The sequence below is a fragment of the Oratosquilla oratoria genome, chromosome 9 (genome assembly GCF_046742065.1).
Source record: "Oratosquilla oratoria isolate Oo_2021 chromosome 9, ASM4674206v1, whole genome shotgun sequence".
Lineage (NCBI taxonomy): Eukaryota > Metazoa > Arthropoda > Malacostraca > Stomatopoda > Squillidae > Oratosquilla > Oratosquilla oratoria.
The window spans coordinates 71,396,953-71,412,796 of record NC_134785.1 but is presented as its reverse complement, the minus strand read 5'-3'; the positions used below and the strand labels follow the sequence as shown (position 1 = coordinate 71,412,796).

The following is a 15,844-nucleotide window of genomic DNA, read 5'->3' as shown; positions in this document are numbered from 1 at the left end:
ACATGGAAAGAATGAGTGAAGAAAGAATAGTAAAAGAAGTGTGGAAGGCAGAGGTGGAAGGAGTGAATATGAGGGGGCATCTTAGGATGACATGGATGGATGGGGTGAAAGGGGCATTACAAAAGAGAGGAATGTCTGTGGAAGAAGGATGGGAGAGGACAGAAGATAGAGGTGAATGGAGAGGGGTTGTGTATAGATGATGCTGTGATGCATGAGGGGGAGTGGGTGGGGGATGGGGGGTGAGGAAGTATGTATGAGAAAAAAAAATTGACGCAGCCCGAAGGGATTTCTCCCCGTCTTCTCCTGTTCTGCATGAGGTGATGGAGAGGTAGGGTCGCCGAATTTATGAAGTGGCCTTGTTGTGGATGTGCTGTGTCTTGTGACACTGTTTCTGACCCAGGGCAGTGGACAGGATGCAGGGATGACCCGTCATCCAGGAGGTGCCAAGATAAGAGGGAGGGAGGTGGGTGGAGGGGAGTGGAATATATAGGAAATGGAATGGGTGGGAGTGGTTTCTATGCCTTTTTCTTTTTGGCTACCCCCCATGTAGGGGGAAAAAGCCTTTGGTATATGTATGTATGTATGTATGTATGTATTTTGTTTACTGGTAAATGAGTATTTGTCATGTATTTACTGTATTTTATTGAATAGAATGGGTATGCAGCCCATGCTCATCATTCTCTCAGTTATCTGGCCTGCTATGAAAATTGTTTGGTGACCCCTTCATCATAACATTCAGAATGTGATGATGCGCTCAATCCAGTTTACATTAAAATAAGTCTGAAATAGTTTTGACAAGCGTTCATTAGAATGTTCATGGACTGCACTGAATATGCAGTTAATTTGACTGCTGGTCATCTGCAAGAGAGACCAGGGCCAACAGATTGATTGATTTGACTACAGATACACACTCGGTGAACATCAGTCTCAGAATTACTAAGATTCATCATAACAGCTACGTCATATGATTGTAAAATTCATCTCCACAGATACTCTTCAAATCATTCCACTTAACACTGGGAGGTCTGCAGTTTGTAAGTTAATTGGTAATTCTGGGTGAGAAAGATTGGTTGTCCCTCATTTTTCGTATCACTTAAACAAATTGGACAAGTTTCCTCTTGAGCTGACAAAAAACCTTCACCCCCTGTGCAGGTGTACGGGATTATGTACATGTTGTGGACTTGGCCCGTGGTCACGTAGCTGCCTTGAGCAAACTTTGGTCCAAAGAGAGTACAGGCACGCTCATCTACAACCTGGGCACGGGGCAAGGCATCTCCGTCTTGCAGATGATCGAAGCCTTCAGCAGGTGTGTTCTGTCACCAACTGACATGTCCCTATTTTTATCCCTTTTTTATTTATCTGTTCCTTTATTCACCTACTGATCTATCTACTTACTCATTTGTGCATTTTATTTATTTGTATTATTTGTTATCTCATTTGTATTCCTCACAGTAACTTATTTTGTTTGCACTCTCATCAACTTTCTTAACAATTTTGTTCTCACTGGATGTGTTGTATTGCAAAAAGCCACATCTGCCGTGCTTTGTAACCCTACCCTGATGAAGTTTATCTGTAATATATGTATGCCAGTTTGATCATCAATTCCTATAAGGTTCTTGGTACCTGGGACCCCAATAGGTAAGAGGGCAACAATTTTCCTCATTTCCAAAATGAAGTTAGGATGTCTACAGGTAATTCTTCTCTAATACACCTACAACCACTCCTCGTTTAACGATGACAATTGGGACCAGCGCGCCGTCGTTAACCGAATTGGTCGTTAAGCGAAAGTGTATACATAAATGTACATGTACTGTATGTACAATGTCCAGCAATACATGTATCTTTATTTTCGTGTATTTTCCCTCTTTTATACAGTACATTAAAGCTTTATTTACTGTTTATTTATGGTGGTTAGGTTCCTGAAATTACCGTATATGACCAAATGTGCGTATGTTGACATTCCATATTGAATATCGGGGTATTTTTTTAGTTTCGACCATAGGCGCAATATAGCAATAGAAAATTAATTATTAATTTTGTAAATTAAAATGTATCAACATAATATGCAATTTTGTGGGCGGAAATGAAAGTAAAAAATACCATGCTACAAGAAAATATGCTAATGAACGAAGTCGGTAGCATAGGATCGGGACGCCATCTTGTCGTCTGCCAACGTCTCTCACGACGACGACAACGAGGACGAGCCGGATGACATTTAATTTGCAGGTAATGATTTATCAAACATAGGTTAGGTTAGTTTAGTTTCGGTTAGATGAATTTATCATCCTTGCATTTCTTCGACATTGGCATTTATCATAACAAACATGGTGTACCATTCGTCCGACATGACTTCGTTACTTACGAAATTTGTTTTAGCACCTTTTTTTCCGCTCACAAAATTGCATATTAAGTTGATACATTATAATTTACAAAATTAATAATTAATTTTCTATTACTATATTGCGCCCTTGGTCGAAACTAAAAATTTACCACTACCAGTATATACTGTACCCCAGGTAGTTTTTTCAGCTTGCAGGATGGTAATGTAGACCTAAGCTTCAGAACACTTTACCTCACAGGTAATATCCACCGTACAAGTTCATTTATAACATCATACAAATTTGCCTCAGCCAACTCAATTATCGTACACGATGTCGTAACTTCGGGAGATTTACGTTAAACAAATGTCATAAAGCCCGTCGTTACTCCGAGTTGTCGTTAACCGAGTAGGTTGTTTATTAAACAAGGAGTGGGTGTACTGCACAGTGTTTACTGCAGCTGTACCATATCCAATACAGTAGCCTATAATGATGAGAATTTTTATTTTGTGTTGAACTGCAGGGCTTGTGGCAAGAAGTTAGCATATAAGATAACATCGCGGCGAAAGGGTGACGTAGGAACTGTAGTGGCAACATGTGAGCTGGCAAAGAAGGAACTCGGATGGGTTGCTGAAAGATCACTTGAAGACATGTGTAAGTATAGTGTGTTGTACATATTGCATTCACTCCCTGAAGCCCCTCTAAGCTGAATTAGATTGTTCAGCATTAACCATAACAACATCTCAGGTGTATCACATTTGATACAGTGGGCGCAAATGGGTTATGATGATAGTTTAGTCAAAATAGTTATATACCCTGTTTGGACCCAGGGGTTCCCTCAAGCTGATTAAAATTACCTGACAAGATTATCTTTCCCACTTATCCTTTCATTCTCCTCCCTTCCACATCTATACAGACAAGTGGTACTTGGAGTAGTTTATGCAACAGTATCTTACATGGATTCAAAGGTCAGATCTCCTTTCCCTTTGGATGAATTTTTACAACCTCTCTGCTTTTCTTGGTACCATGTATCTTATTTTTACTTCCTGTCCTTTATCTTTCATAATCATCCATGACTAGCAGTACCCTACAAGTTCTTTCCACCCTCTGGGTATACCATCCATTGATCCACAAAATCCACTTGGGGATCATTCAGATTTCCACTCACTACAAATTTGCATCCTTTTGCTAGGTGCCATGTCATGTTGGCATTCCTAGTAATGAAGAGGCTGACATGGCAGTTCAGGATGCAAAATCAATCTCCTTTTGTTCTAATGTATTAGGTTGGTTTTCTTACCCCACGTTGGGTGCCAATTGTTAGGTTGGTAGTTTTGCTCCTTGTTGGGCAGTCAAATGTTAGACAGGTTTGAAGGTAAACTCTGATGGAGAGAATTTGTTTATTTAGAAATGATTGTTGGGTGGCAATAATGATAGCTCACTTCTAAGTGTAACAGAAGGGGGAAGAGACAGGGAGGAAGGCAACAACTGTGCATTTCAAGTCATGTCCCAACTTGGTCTGCTTGTAGAGGAGGTAGGGAGAGGAGGTGAGAAAGCAACAGGATAGTGAGCCAGGCTCACAGTGTCCTGCTCCAAGGTGGTCTGAATCTTTGGCGTTCATCCTTTCTTTATATACACGGGCAGGTATGTGCTCCTAATTGGCATGAGGTCAAAGTGTGATGCATGGGAAGTTGGACGCAAAACGTTCTTATGCTGCTGACTCATGAAGACAGGGTATGGGAGCTGGTACCACACATGAGTTCCTCAAAAAGTTTGATTTTCATCATTATGTGGTTAGGTGAGGCTTTGGTCGGGTTATCACTGGGACTAATGCTGGTAATGCACATAAGTTCCTCAAGGAGGCTATGTCCCAGCCATGAGCCTCAAGGAAGCTTTGGTCAATCTGATGCATCCAAGTGGTACATGAGCCACATGGCTGGCCCCACGAGTGATTCCCTTGGGGGGGTCTTGGTCATGGGACGGTGAGGTGAGGGAGGACTGAGGATGGTGAGGTGAGGAAGGAGGGGTGAGGACTGAGGAGTGAGGACTAGAAGTGAAGGGAACTTCATAACACCATGCTACCACCTGCAGCAGTCTTCTACCCATCCTTGGATCCACACTACAAATTTTGTGGCAAAAATACTGGGAGGAACACCTGACTATTCATTTAAAATCTATCAAACCTCATACATCCCCTCAGCCCACTTCCCATCATTGTAACAGACACTTTGAGACAGCAGTGACATACTTAAGAATAGGATATCCTCATGGTTTTCCCCTATCTGATGACACCCATCCCTTATCTGCCTTTCTGGTGCTCTCCTCACAATATCATACATTTTACTTAAATGCCCTTTGTACACAATGCCTCACAACAACCTACTCCTTCCTCACCTTCTTTCTCAAGTGATTTCATTACATCTCTCTTTAGGAGAAGCAGCACCAATACTCTTATCTTCTTTCTGCACCTGCCTTTCCTCAACAAATGAATCTTCTTTATAACAGCCTCATACTGTGCACACCTAATGACACAGTGCTCTAACTTTCCTGCTTTACTCGTAAGATATCACACTGGTTCTTATGATCCCTAGTTCACCCACTATTTCTCTTAATACTAAATCTTTGTTCCATTCTACATTGTGGTCTGGACCTTGGACTTTGTACAACCACCATATTAACTGGATATCCATTATCATCAATATCTTCTTCATCATGCTTAGGTAGTATTTATTTCTTTATCATTTTGACAGTACTGAAATCTGGTCTTGCTTGCATTACAGGTGTTGACACTTGGCGCTGGCAGTCAAACAACCCTAATGGCTTCAGCATTTAGAGAGAATATTCTTCATTATATATTCCCTAGCTATAGACTGAAATGATGATATGTATGTGAGACAGATGATTATGAAAAACTTTTATTGTGTTTATTGACTATACTTGAAAGTATAGCTTTATCTGGCTCGTGGGTTACATTTGTATACTTCATAAATGAAACTGCAAATTATATCTGTTGCGACACTTTTGGTAAAACTAGGTTCTTTGTGTGTGACATCCAAAGTTCCATTTGCAGTATAAAGGAGGCCCTGTAAATCACATCCATTCTTGTGTGCGGGATTAAAAAAGGCATCAATATAATGAAAACTTCAGATGTAGCATGCATGATTATTTATCTATGAGTTGGTTATGTATCAACAATGAAATGTATCTTCCATGCTGATATTGTAATTGGAAGGCTGTGATCACCAGCACATCAGAATGTAGAATGTTAGGTTCACATTAGACATGCACTAATTCACACATGGGTTTGCAGTTTTTATTGTTTATGTATATGAAATGTGGTATTTTATCTGGACAATTATTTCTACTACAGTATCAGGCAGCAAGGTCCCTGCAAACATAATTTAGTGGGCCAACATTGGCCCTAAGTTGGCGTATATTGGTAGCAAATGGGCCAACTTAGGGCCAATGTTGGCCCACTAAATCATATTTGTAGGGGTACTGTACACCAAAAACTGCATTTATTTTGTTACTTGTATGGGATAGATTCATATATATTCTTTTTCAAAGTAAATCACCATTTCTGCCTTCTACAAATGTGACAGGAAATGTATAGTAGCAAATGAAAATGCAAAGTACTGCATGTCAAAAAACTGCACTTGTTTTGAATTTGTATAGAATGTGAGCAGACTTTTTTTTATATACTTCACCATTTATGCCTTTTATACGTGTGGCAGGGAATGTATGGTAACAGACGAGAATAGATTACAGAGATATTTCTTTCATGGATAACTGTATGCATTTTTCTTTCTTTCTTTCTTTCTTTCTTTCTTTAAGATAATCTATTCTTACTGTTGGTGGAGAATTACACCATGCTCACCAGAGTTGGGCACCAGTCCATTAATCATTGATTAATGAAGTTAACCAACTAACTTTTAAGTTAGCTTTGAGAATCATTAACGAACCAGTTAACTTCCATTAAATTGGCACCTTCCATTAATAGTCTCTTAACTTCATACATAAACTTTCTCTTATTTTCAGATTTTTAGTACAGGTTCTTATGAGAATGTGACAATATAATTGAATAAGTCATTATAACGCTTTACAACAAAAGAGATATCTACTATTTTATAGTAAAAAAAGAAAAAAAACAGATTTTCTTTGCTGAGATTGATAAATCACAGAAAATTAATAAATGAAAAGAGTATAAAGATGTATATGTTGGGGCACGTGACACATTTCCTTTTTGCTGACATAAGCTCACCAACACTATACATAGTAGGCCTGATGTACAGTAGCCATGCTAATAGCAGCTCAGTGGGAGTTTTGCCCAAATGCATGCTTGTTTTATTGCAGTTTGCATTTGTGTAAATATATGCCCCCTTTCCTTGTCCGAAAACTTCAGAGCAAATAAAAAATGGGTCTCTCGCCATCTCTAGCCTTGGGATCTATCAATCTGTAGTGATTTAACTTTCATATATATATATATATATATACTTTTTTTTTCTTCTTTTTTATATATAACTGATACTGAGTTTATACTCCACTTTTTTTACCTCTTATCTGATTTATGTTGTTACTCAAGTGACACATTTAGATTCAAAACAAAGAAATGCAATTAGTCGGATTCCACCCATTAAGGGGTAAGAGTTGGGCAATGTCACTATTAGGAAATACAATAATTCAAACCAGAAAATGATGGTTTACAGTCAATATAGCTTTTATTTTATATATTTTCTTTATTCCAGTAATATCTCAGTTTCAGCCATTTTTGCACGTTACCAAGGTTTGTAATACACATCTTATTTCAAAACCCAATTGGGAGAGTACTTCTTTTTTCTTTCTCAAGGAAAAGGAGAAGTTGATTGTCAGCTGCAAGGTGTTCTTACCCAAGTCTGCTCTAATTGATAGGTACATGTTAAGTCTGAACAATCTCAAACAGCTCATGAAGAGAACCCACACTGCCAAGTTCATACAGGTTGAGGAGAGGATGAAGGCAGGTTCTTTTCACAGGAAAGCTGGGCTAAGGCTTTTTAGATTCAAGTAGTTGCACTTCATTGAGTTCATTTTGACCCTCATCTCCCAAAAAAGCATGCCAGCAAACCATTGGGGTCTTTTAACATGATGACCACTGCTAGTGGTGTAACAGATTAATGGTAACTTCTGTTACATTTTTCTTAAATTAACAGAGTAACAATTAATGAAGTTAACTTTTTTGTTAACAGATTAATAATTAACAAAGTTAACTTTTTGGTTAACAGTGCCCACCTCTGCTGCTCGTATGGACTGTACAGTATTACAATTTTGGATCTATGTATCTTTTACACAAATGCATCCAACCTTAGTCACCAAAGAATTAAACCCATCTTTCTTTGGAGTAGTTGCTGGAAAAATATGTGTTTATGTATGCTCCAAGTTAAACATGGAATTCATGAGAAAATATATTTATTTATTTATGTATGTAGTAGAAATATTAGCTTTAGAAATCTTATGTGACTGTCTTACAAAGTAGATGTATGCATTTTATAACTTCAGTCTTTTTACAGTTGAAGCTTACATGCACAATAGATAACTTGGATCAAATAGCACATTCCTTACATCATGCATTTATACTTTATAAGTATAAGATTTTGTTATGATATACCATGCTTGACACATGATTGATGGCTTATTGTTTATTTCCTAAACACAATGTTGCATTCACATTTAATTGTAAATACTCACTTGCCATGTCACCACCTTCATGATATAAATGATGCCACAGTTCTTTACTGGGAATATTCATTTTGTATGTGTTTGAAAATAAATTTATTAGAGTCCAAAGTTCACAATGATGATTTGCATGATTTCTATTGGACAGAGCAGTCCAGTGTTATGTATATGATTCTATGTTCTGTGATTAAGTACTGAATGGAATGTATTTTCACTCATAGTAGAACATTGAAAATATTTATGTATGTTAAAAATGTTGCATCTCACAGTATATATAAATGTAAGAATATCTATACATTGGGACCAGTGATGGAAGCCTGCATATGGTGGTCCTGGAAGACAGACATCAGAGAGAATCATCTCCTAGTTACTTGTCCTCAAATCCCATCAACAGCTTGACTTCTGTCAGGAGATCCTTAAAAGGGTAGCTCTCAGTGTGCATACCAGGCCCAACATTGCTCTATATATCAGCATCAACTACCTTTCCTCCACTTTTTCACATATATCAGCTTCAATTACCTTTCCTTCACTTTTTCACAAAAGGAGAGCTGACAACCATCCACCATTCCTTTACTGTTCTTCCTGGTAACCAGTTACACAGAAACAGATCCATATTAATACTTTTTTTTTTTTTTCTGAAGGGCTCTATTGGAGAGTCTGAGAACTATTACTGTCTAATGTGAAGCTGTGGATTTCCATTTACCAAAATTCAAAGTAACAGTTCTCTTTATTATAACCATACAATAGGCATAATTTACTCATACTATTCTTGGAGCAGTGGGACTAGGATCTCTTTTGAGCCAACTGCTGTCTTACCACCCAGGGAAGTAACTCTTGCCGAGGAAGTAGATGCTAAGTGTGAAGTAGTGACTGGATGACAGACAATATACTCACTCACTGTTAAAACATCTACTCTACTACCCTTTGGTCTGCTCTACAAAATTTGTGGGTAAAAAATGCTGGTAAGAACACTACATGAACCACTTGACGATAATCAAACCCCATGTATGCAAATGGCCCTCTTCCCACCAGCAGCTCATAAGAATAGGGGATTCTCATCTAACCAAGTCTATCTCATGACTGATCATGCCCCTTCCCCAACTGCCTTTGTAATGTTCCCCTTAGTATATCACACATTTTACTACAATGCCCTATCTACTCAACCCAATACAACAACCTTCATTTTTCTTACATTCCTCCACAAACAATAGTTTCTTTTCATCTCTAGAAGAATCACCTCCAATACCCTTACCATCTCTACCCAATAATCTCCAGGAGACAGGCCATCTCTCTAAATCACAACTGTCTCATACCAACATTCCTAAAGTTTTGGAATATCACACTTCCACATATATCCACACTCTGCTAGCTGACCTAAACTTCCTTTATGATTCATTAACCCAAAATTGTTCTTGGTGATGGCATAATGTTGTCCATAAGGACAGAATCACCACTGAATCATCTGCAACAAAATACAATACCCTTTCAGCAAATGCCTTTTGATTGTTTTAAAAGTTATCTTTCTTGAATTACCTGTGCTCATAAGTCATGCACAGTATGTAAGGAGAATGTGCAGTTACATAAAGGTATACTACATTAATCTCTATGAGATGGGCTATTGTATATTATGTGCAATTGTAAATATATGTACAGTAATACATTCATAATTATCTTGCATGGATTTGGAAAGAACATTTCATTATTGTGCAAAACCATGTATATATGTAATAATCAATTTCTCATGGAAACTATAGAGTATATTGTATTTAGCTAGTACACTATCTCTATCTATCTATATACCAATAGACTTCTTCCCCCATATAAAGGGGGTAGCCACCCCACCCACTCCTATCCATCACCCATTCCCTTTCATCTTAGCTCCTTGTACACAATATATTCTATTGTCCATGAAGACAAATATGATATCTAATTTTAGTAATGAAAAATTGCACATGTAACTTCACATTGCTATATCCATCCATCCAGAACATAGAGCAAGCTTAGCTGCATAAGTAATTGTCAGAAATGAAATGTATTAAAGTTTCAGAATGTGTAAACCTCAGTAGGCCAGAGAAATATATATGTGCCTGCTATGATATGACTTTCTTGTATATTTTGTGGCTAGGATTACAATGCAATGAAGATGAAAAGTAAGATAATCAATTTTGTAATGTAGTAGAAGGAAAATACATCTCATCATATCCAGGATAATGATTTAGATACTACAATACCCAAAAAACCAAAGAATGTGGCCATATTCCAACAGCGAGGATGAAATCTAATCTTGTAGAGGCTCGAAATGGTGGAACCAAACCATCCCAACATTTTCACTAATTCGACCTCCTTTTTGCAGGACTCATAGGCATTTAGAAGGACCTTGTTAACCCACAATCAAATATCCGTGGCCTAGAACACAGACTAACACCTTTGAAAGCTATTTGCATACATTTATATCATCAGTATAATTTTAATTTTTCTTTTACCTCAGGTTTTGTTATTCAGCATTGAGCTGATAGATGAAGAAAACTGAAAGTATAAAAATTTTTGCACAAGTGACTTTATTAGTTTTTATCTCTTATGCCCCACCTGAGTAAAGGGCAGATATTATCAACTTTCACAAGAACATGAAAGCATTTAAGTGGGGCTTAAGAAATGTTCTGCATGGGGTCACACTTTGAGATTGTGATGAAAACTGTAGCACTTTAATTTTGGTGATTTTTACTAAGAATCCTATTGGAGACAGGGAAACATACACACACACAGACACATATGTATGTGTATATATATATTATATATACATGCATATGTATTTGTATGTACTTATGTGGTGTTGAAGGCAAGTGCCTTTTATCGATTCCTAATGTGTGCTGCATGTAATAGTAAAATAAAACATAGTGCTATGATTCTTTTCAATCAACCTCCAGAGCATTCAGATATTATATGCAACTTGGTTTGATTTTCCATTGGATATGTTTAACTCCTTCATTCTTGATGGGGTGGTACAGAAATGAATAGAATAGCTTGGTAGCATCCAGTATTAAAGAAAAAGTGCCATCTAATGTGGAAGAAGGCTACCTCTTGTGGAATGTAACGGGGTGTCATTGAAAACTGGCACTGCCCTGGATTTGAACCTAGGACTTCTTACTTGCCATGATTGCCTCAAGTGACAACCTGCATGCCTTTTCAATACCAACGAGGTGCAACAGAGCTTGATAGTACAGTCAGTCAGTCCATTGCCCCATATCTTTCTTGCAAGAGATACACAACTTCCAGGTAACTAACGGGCAACAGCCATTGGATTGGCCCAAAAAGTCATTCAAGGAAGAAATTTTTTGTTATTGTCAAGGGGTATTGGCTGCTTGTTATTGTGGCAAAGTAGCATGCAGTTGATACTTTAGGGTCTATATGGGGCACCCCTATGGACCAGAGCCACACATCATTTTGTCTATGATAGAGGAAAACTCTGTTCATAGAGAAATTATGACACTTTTATACTACGACTGTCCCTCCGTTATGCTGTCCCCCAACCCCTTGTTTGCTGTCCTGTACCATTTCTCTGAGTATTCATTTTTCTGTGGTAGGGGAAAAGAATACTGCCATCAAGTATTTCCACTTGGATCGTAAGAGGCGAGAAGAAACAGACGGGGATTGGGACTAGGCATCCTTCTCCTTGTAGTCCCACAGGGGACATTCCTAAAAGAAAAAGTGAAGGCTTAAGAGGGTCTGGGAGTTTTCGGACCAGCACCCTAAGGTTTGGGTCTTTTAATGTGAGTGGATGTGGTACAGATGAGAGTAAAAGGGAAGAGATAGGTAGTATGTTTGTGAGAAGAAAGATGGATGTGTTGGCTTTGAGTGAAACTAAGTTGAAAGGGAAAGGTGAGTGTAAGTGGGAGGTTATCAGGAGTGAAGAGAGGGCGAGGGAGGGAAGGGGTGGCTATTCTAGTAAGTGAAGAGATAGGTAAACATGTAGTGGAGTGGAAGGAGGTTTCCTCAAGGATAATGTGGATGAAGGTGAAACTGGGAAAGGAGATGTGGGTCTTTGTAAGTGCATATGGGCCTGGCAGTGAGAAGAGTGTAGAAGAAAGGGAGGCCTTTTGGATAGATTTAAATGAGTGCATAGAGAATTTAGGGAGAAATGTCAATGTAATAGTACTGGGAGACCTTAATGCTAGGGTAGGAAATGGTCCAATTGATGGAGTGGTTGGGAAATGTGGAGTTCCAGGAAAGAATCGTAGTGGAGAGTTGATGGTGGAAATGTGTCTAGAGAGTTGATGATAGCAAATACAGTGTTTTGGAAGAAAGTCAAGCATAAGTACACATGGGAGAGGGTGGTGGATGGAAGGGTGGTAGATAGAGTGTTAATGGATTATGTAGTGGTAAATAGGATTATGATAGGAAGAGTTAAGGATGTACCTGTGCTAAGGGGAGAGGGCGGGGGAATATCAGATCATTTTTTGGTGTAAGGTAAGTTGAGAGTGGAGGATAGATGGAGAAAGAGGAAAGGGGCAAAAGAAGGTAGGGAGGTGCTTGGAGTGAACTCTTTAAATGAAAAGGAAAAGGAGAAGGAGTACAAGAAGCTGAAGGAGGAGTGAAGGATAGAGTAGAGCTAGGTGTGGAGGAGAAATGGGGATGGTTCAAGGATAGAGTCACAAAGTGTGCAAGAATGGTGTGTGGAACAAGAAGGACAGGAGGAAATAAAAGGAAGGGTAGTGAATGGTGGGATGAGTAAACAAAGAAGGTTGTAGAAGAGAAGAAGCGAGCTTTCACAGTTTGGTTACAAAATAGGACGAGGGAGTCATATGAGAAGTACAAAGAAAAGAAAAGAGAAGTAAAGCAAAAGGAAAAGGAGGCAAAGAGGAGAGCAGATGTGAAATGTGGTAAGAGTTTGACAGAAAATTTTGAAAGTAATAAAAAGATGTTTTGGAAAGAAATTAAGAGAGGAAGAGGGGGCGAATCAAGTAGAGAAGAAAAGGTAAAAGGTGCAGATGGAGAGATGATAATGGAAGAGAAGGCAGTAAGGGGAAGATGGGCAGAATATTTTAGGGAGTTGCTAAATGTGAAGGAGGATAGGGAGGGAAAGATAGCTGCAGTGGGAAATGCTAAGAAAATGAGAGTGATGAGTGAGGAAAATGGAGGAGAAATAAGGAAGGATGAAGTGAAGACAGTTGTTAAGATGATGAAAGCAGGTAAAGCACCTGGTCTGGATGGATGCCATGCAGAATGTCTAAAAAAAGGAGGTACAGTGATGGTGGACTGGCTGGTGAGGTTATTTAATGTTTGCTGGAGAGAGGGTAGAGTGCCAGAGGACTGGAGGAGTGCCTGTATAGTTCCACTTTACAAGGGAAAAGGGGACAAGTGTGAATGTAGTAGTTTCAGAGGGATTAGCTTGTTAAGTGTAGTTGGGAAAGCTTATGGGAGGATCTTGATTGAGAGGTTTAGGAGAGGAACAGAGGGAGTAATTGGTGAGGAACAGTGTAGATTTATGACGGGTAGAGGTTGTGTACATCAGATTTTTGTGGTAAGACAGATATGTGAGAAAGCTATAGGAAAGGTGAAGGGTGTTTTTTGGGCTTTTATGGATCTGGAAAAGGCCTACGATAGGGTAGACAGAAAGGCACTGTGGGAGGTTATGCAGATATATGGGATAGGAGGAAAGCTTCTAGGAGTTGTGAAGAGTTTTTATGAGAGTAGTAGAGCTTGTGCCAGGGTTAGAAATGGAGAGAGTGAGTGGTTTGGGGTAAAGGTGAGACTTCGTCAAGGATGCCTTATGTCGCCCTGGCTGTTCAAGTTATACATGGATGGGGTAGTGCGAGAGGTAAATGCCAGGGTAGTGGGTCAGGGATTGGAGATGGTTAAAGAAAATGAAGAAAAGTGGGAGGTGAGCCAGCTGTTTGCGGACGACACTGCACTTGTGGCAGGATCGGAGGAGGGATTGAGGAAGTTAGTGACAGAGTTTGGGAGAGTATGTGATAGAAGAAGGCTAAAGATAAATGTGGGTAAAAGTAAGGTGATGAGATGTACAAGGGGTGAAAGTGGCAGTAGAATGGAAGTGAGCATAAAGGGAGAGCGACTGGAGGAAGTGGATAGTTTTAGATACTTGGGTGCAAATGTGGCAGGAAAAGGTGGAGTGAAGGTGGAGGTAGAATGTAGATTGAGAGAAGCGAGTAAATGCCTTGGTGGATTGAAGAGTGTAATGAGGAATAGACAATTGGGAATGGATGCTAAGAGGAGACTATATGAAGGAGTGATTGTGCCAACAGCACTGTATGGGGGCAGAAACATGGAACATAAGAGAGGAAGAGAGAAGGAGTTTGAATGTGTTTGAGATGAGGTGTCTGAGAAGTATGATGGGGGTTACTAGGCTAGATAGAGTGAGAAATGAGGAGGAGAACGGGGGTGGAAAGGGAGTTGGGAGATAGGGTTGATGAAAGAGTAATAGGATGGTTTTGACACATGGAAAGAATGAGTGAAGAAAGACTAGTAAAAGAGGTGTGGAAGGCAGGGGTAGGAGGAGTGAACATGAGGGGACGTCCTAGGATGAGGTGGATGGATGGGGTGAAGGGGGCTTTGGGGAAGATGGGAATGTCTGTTGAGGAAGGACGGGAGAGGACAGAAGACAGGGGTGAATGGAGAATGGTTGTATATGGATGATGTTGTGATGCATGAGGTGGAATGGGCGGGGGATGGGGGATGAGGTAGTATGTGTGAGCAAAATTTGACGCAGCCCCGTCTTCTCCTTTTATGCATGGGGGGACGGAGAGGGGTGGTCGCCGATTTAATGAAGCGGCCTTGCTGTGGATGTGTTGTGTCTTGAGACACTGCTTCTGACCCAGGGCAGTGGACAAGGTGCAGGGATGACCCGTCATCCAGGAGGTGCTAAGATAAGAGGGAGGGTTGAGGGTGTGTGGAGTGTATTTAGGGATGGAATGGGTGGGAATTATTTTATGCCTTTTCCTTTTTGGCTACCTCTCTTGTAAGGGGGAAAAAGCCTTGGTGTATGTATGTATGTCAAGGTATGGTTAGAGTGGGACAATATTAGATGAGGTGTTTTCTGTGTGATTGTTGCTTGTGGGACTGATTGTTTTTGTAACCTGTTTTGGTAGTGAGGCAAATTCTGTCCCGTGTTGAATGACACAGACCTAAGCTAGGCACTTGGTCATGTGGCCAGAGGAAAGGTCATGTGGCTAAGCATCTTGTAGCAAAATGCAAATTAGAATCTTCTTGTATCAAATTGCAAGTTTCTTTGATGATAAAGACAATTGTTAAAACCATGGAATAGGAAGTATAATTTTATTTCTATCTTTTTAGCCTATCTCACTAATAATTGAGAGTGATTTGACTGATGCTGAAGCACTGTTTATGAGTCAAGCTAGGAAAGAGATATTTATTGAAGCTAAACATAATGTGTGGTAATTGTTGTTACGGGAATGGCATTGTTTACCTTGAGCTACGGCAATTTCCCGAAAGCTTGATTAATTTTCGAATCTGGAACCTTTCCTGTAACTTCGTACTGCACCATCGTAATTTTAATTAACATATTATTAAACTCCCCTCCCTCTTTATTATTTTTAAGCCTATGTTGTAATTTTCTATCAACAAATCGGGAACTTGAAAACTTACTTGAAGTAGCAGTTGTCCTGTGGCTTCGAAGCCGTTTTGAAGGCTCGTAAGAATTCCAGCCGAACGTGACTTTCAGTCAACTGAACGCCAGACAAGCTTCAACTCTGGTACCAGAAGGACAAGTAAACCTCGGCAAGGGATTTATACAATTACATCAAAGCCTCAAGAATACACCAGTTCCGACGATTAGTTAGAAAACT

General features: G+C 39.4%; 1 protein-coding gene across 2 annotated transcripts in view; it reads left to right on the top strand.

Moving 5' to 3' along the window:
* LOC143028562 (UDP-glucose 4-epimerase-like) overlaps positions 1–10,924 on the top strand; it is a 30,099-nt gene extending 19,175 nt beyond the window's left edge. For both annotated transcript variants that reach the window (XM_076190857.1, XM_076190856.1), the window contains exons 7-9: positions 1,153–1,306; positions 2,842–2,972; positions 5,096–10,924. In XM_076190857.1, coding sequence (XP_076046972.1) covers positions 1,153–1,306; positions 2,842–2,972; positions 5,096–5,148 — 338 coding nt within the window. In that variant the 3' untranslated portion in view covers positions 5,149–10,924. The remainder of the gene's footprint in view (positions 1–1,152; positions 1,307–2,841; positions 2,973–5,095) is intronic.
* The last annotated feature ends 4,920 nt before the right edge of the window (positions 10,925–15,844 follow it).